This window comes from Neophocaena asiaeorientalis, unplaced genomic scaffold (genome assembly GCF_003031525.2).
Source record: "Neophocaena asiaeorientalis asiaeorientalis breed wild unplaced genomic scaffold, Neophocaena_asiaeorientalis_V1.1 scaffold681, whole genome shotgun sequence".
Taxonomy (NCBI): domain Eukaryota; kingdom Metazoa; phylum Chordata; class Mammalia; order Artiodactyla; family Phocoenidae; genus Neophocaena; species Neophocaena asiaeorientalis.
This window is the reverse complement of record NW_020172271.1, coordinates 1646622-1650571: the sequence shown is the minus strand read 5'-3', so window position 1 is coordinate 1650571 and position 3950 is coordinate 1646622. Positions and strand designations below refer to the sequence as shown.

Sequence of the window (3950 nt, the reverse complement as noted above, 5' to 3'; positions counted from 1 at the left end):
ATCCTTGGTGCCCAGCACTGCATCTGACGTATTATCAGACCTTCCATAAGTGTCGGTTGGATTCAGGCTCCCAGTGGGAGAGAAAGGAAGTAATAAAGCCAGTGATAAATGCCATCAGGGAAATATCAGTGGGCTGCTGTGAGAGAGTTAATGGAGAGGACAGTAACACGATCTCTAATAATAGGGTAGTAATAGTCCTCACAACACCTTTAAAGCTCTTTCACACACGTTATCTAATTTGATCCTCATAAAAGCCTGGAGATAGGGATATTGCAGGGGATGCAGGCAGGAGTTTTTAGCGGTTATAGGATATGCCTGAAGTCATGAAGCTAGTAAATGGCTGGATTGAAACCATACCTTAAAAGCCCATCCGTTTACTCACGCCCTGTCTTCCTGCTCTGTGGTCCACAGCACACCTCACCGTGGTTTCCTTGATGCGGCCATGCCTTTCCCCAAGGGAATGCATTTCATTACTGTATTTCTAGACAATGAGTTGTCTCTGAGGAAATGATAACCACAAGCAGAAAGCAAATCTCGTTTTTATCCGCATCTAAGAATGTGGTTGGGAACGTGACCTGTGGGTGCTCTCTGAGCTCCCAGCGACATGCCACGTGTGGTTCCTTCTGTTTTCAGGCCCCAGAAGCACATCCCGGGAAGAAAAATGCGTTGTGGACCCCTGTGCCGATTCCTGTGGCTTTGGCCCTATCTGTCCTACATTGAAGCTGTGCCCATCCAAAAAGTCCAGGATGACACCAAAACCCTCATCAAGACGATTGTCACCAGGATCAATGACATATCACACACGGTAGGGAGGGCCTGGGAGACGAGGTGGAACTGTGGCTGGCCCGTGGGGAAACCGGACCTCAGAGGTTGGCTGAGGCTGTGCGGCCTCGCGCAAGGGGCCTGGCGGCCTGGACGCCTCCCTACCGCATGGACAGCTGCCTCTGCTCTCCTGATCTCCCCTTGCCTCCCACCTCCTCACTCCCCTTCCTCCCAGACTGGAATCCTAGTGCCCAGGACCAGAGCATAATGGTCTGGTGCCCCCTTGGCAGGTGACCAGAGCCCCAGCAGCACCCTCTCTGGGCCTCCAACACACCTCTAGAACGTTCTAATCATTAGACATTCTTCCTGGCTGGTAGCTGAACGCTGACCCTGTGAAGCTTCTCCTCATTACTGCGCTGGTCCTGCCTATCAAGCCCTCTTTCACATACAACCCTCTACGTATTTGCAAACAGCTCTCAATGTCCCCTGGGTCTTTTCTCTGGGGTCCACAAGCCTATACCTTCAGCCACTTCCCAGATGAGGTCGGTGTTTAGAATTAGGAAGGCTACGTGTGAATCCTCGCCCTTCTGTTCTCTATCTGTAAAATCTTAAGCTAGTTAAGCTCCTCAATGTCTTTAAACCCTGGTTTCCTCATCTAGATAATAGGACTACCTTAATAGTCTTCACAAGGTTGTTTCAAGATTAAATTAGATAAAGCAAGTGACCCCCCCACACACACACACACCCCTCCTGCAGAACCAGAACAGAGCATGCCCTCTTCAAAGGTTTTCAGACGTGGCTTTTGATATCCCCCTGCCTTAAAAGCCAACTTGTCCACCTGCATGGAGCAATCCAGAGACTTCCACATCTCCTGGCCTCTCTGGATTTCTAACAGTAGCCTTGGGCAGCCAGGGAGCCGTTAGGTGGCCGGAAGCAGGGACAGCTCAGAACTAGATAGCGTCTTGAGCATTTCATAGGGAAAAACGCTTAAGTCTCCTTGCTTTCAAAATAGTCATTCAACAAGCTGCACATGATAGACCCCGAGTGTCCCAACAGGTGTGGTGCAGGCAGTGAGCGCTGCGGGCAGCGGGGGAGGGGGAGAACCCCTCCTGGTAACCAGAGTTATTGGAGTGGAGGAGTGAGACGGGGGCCTTGATCCCTAAGGGGGTGAGACTTCGTGGAGAACCTGTCTGGGAGGAAGGCGTCCGCTGTGGGTGGAAGGGTTGGGGAGGGGCATGTATGGAGGACCTCAATGCCTGGGGAAGAGACTTAAGTCAGTAAGTAAGAAACAGGGAGTCATGGCTGGTTCTATAGCAGAGGCATCTGGAAGAGGAAACGGCCTGCTAAAGCTGGTCTGGAAGTGGAGGGCAGGCAGGGTGGTTTGGGAAGGGCAGGAAGACAGAAGCCCGGGAGACCAGCTTGGAGGCTTGGCAGCCACGCGGGCACAAGAAATAAGGGCCTAGGCAGGATGGTGCAGAAGGGGGAAAAGGAGACACCTCCACGCTCGCGGGAAGGGCCAGGGGCTTTGCGGAGCTGACTTCTCTCCCCTGAGCTCTTGCTCTCCCCTTCCTCCTGCATAGCAGTCCGTCTCCTCCAAACAGAGGGTCACTGGTTTGGACTTCATCCCTGGGCTCACCCCTGTCCTGAGTTTGTCCAAGATGGACCAGACATTGGCGATCTACCAACAGATCCTCACCAGTCTGCCTTCCAGAAATGTGATCCAAATATCTAATGACCTGGAGAACCTCCGGGACCTTCTTCACCTGCTGGCCTCCTCCAAGAGCTGCCCCTTGCCCCAGGCCAGAGCCCTGGAGACCTTGGAGAGCCTGGGCGGCGTCCTGGAAGCCTCCCTCTACTCCACGGAGGTGGTGGCCCTGAGCAGGCTGCAGGGGTCTCTGCAGGACATGCTGCGGCAGCTGGACCTCAGCCCTGGGTGCTGAAGCCTTGAAAGCCTCTCTTCCCAAAGCTGAGGGAAGAAACCTGAGCTTCCAGGTATCTGCAGGAGAAGAGAGCCTGTGTGGACATCCTTTATGCAGGCCTGCGGGTCATTTCTCTGTCACCCCTCTAAGCCGCTCTTCTTCCAAAGGCAGAAAACTCCAAGGCAGGAAACCAGAGATATAAATACATGGTTCCATGCCCACCGGGAAGGAGGGCCCATCCAGCAAACAGTGGACTAGATCTGGGATTTTCACAGAAGTCTTCCTCCCTGTTCCATCTCCCTCTCACTGCATGCTTCACCGTGACCCGGGGTGATTTTAGACCCTTTGCACAATCAAGCAAGATTCACTCTGAAAATCTGGGGAGCATCGTGAAGGCTATAGGCACACACAGCTGGATACTCCCACGCAACACAAGTTGGAAGCATTTATTTATTTATTATGCATTTTATTCTGGATGGATTTGAAGCAAAGCGCCAGCTTTTCCAGGCTCTTTGGGGTCAGCCAGGGCTCGGGATGCTGCTGGGGTGCTGTTTCCAATCCCATCAATGGGCCTGACCAAGGCAAACCCATTTTGACTGACTTGAGGGTCCTCAAGTCAGTTTTCTAGAGACTGGCTTTGTTTCTACTGTGATTGACTTTTTTTTATTTTTTTGGGGCTGCGTTGGGTCTTCGCTGCTGCAGGTGGGCTTTCTCTAGCTGTGGCGAGAGAGGGCTACTCTTCGTTGCCGTGCGCAGGCTTCTCATTGCGGTGGCTCCTCTTGTTGCGGAGCACAGGCTGTAGAGCGCAGGCTCAGTAGATGTGGCGCACGGGCTTAGTTGCTCCGCGGCAAGTGGGATCTTCCCGGACCAGGGCTTGAACCCGTATCCCCCGCATTGGCAGGTGGATTCTTAACCACTGCACCACCAGGGAAGTCCTACTGTGACTAACTTTAAATTACAGTGTTTGCAATGGCATTGCCCTGAATGGATCTCAACGTGCCAGGTTATTTTTTAAAAGAAGAAGATGAATTTTGTCATTTGTAACATATAGCTGTGTGCAACGGGAGGTAGGGAACGTGTTGGTGGGAGGGGGGAGAATCCAGAATGTATTTTCTGAATAACATTTGTGTGATGGGCTCTCTGGGTGGGGTGAGGTCATTTTCTCATCTTCGTGGTTTTCATGAAGAGGCGATGACTCCTTCAGGAGGGTGGTGGTGTTTTGCCAGCCGCCCATGGTCAGAGTGGTGAGGGGGCTGAAGCTGGAGATTG

The 3950-nt window shown here is 52.5% G+C and overlaps 1 protein-coding gene across 1 annotated transcript; it reads left to right on the top strand.

Annotated features, from left to right (window-relative positions):
• Positions 1-639: 639 nt before the first annotated feature.
• LEP (leptin) lies at positions 640-2706 on the top strand. The gene is made up of 2 exons (XM_024762956.1): positions 640-805; positions 2343-2706. The coding sequence occupies exons 1-2, from the start codon at positions 662-664 to the stop codon at positions 2700-2702; spliced, it is 504 nt and encodes a 167-aa protein (XP_024618724.1). The 5' UTR covers positions 640-661; the 3' UTR covers positions 2703-2706.
• Positions 2707-3950: the final 1244 nt, after the last annotated feature.

Bases quoted from the DNA above. Each gene is read 5' to 3' on its own strand.
- LEP (XM_024762956.1), top strand. From the start codon at position 662: ATGCGTTGTGGACCCCTGTGCCGATTCCTGTGGCTTTGGCCCTATCTG. The intron at 806-2,342 runs GTAGGGAGGGCC...CCTCCTGCATAG, and splicing joins TCAATGACATATCACACACG to CAGTCCGTCTCCTCCAAACA.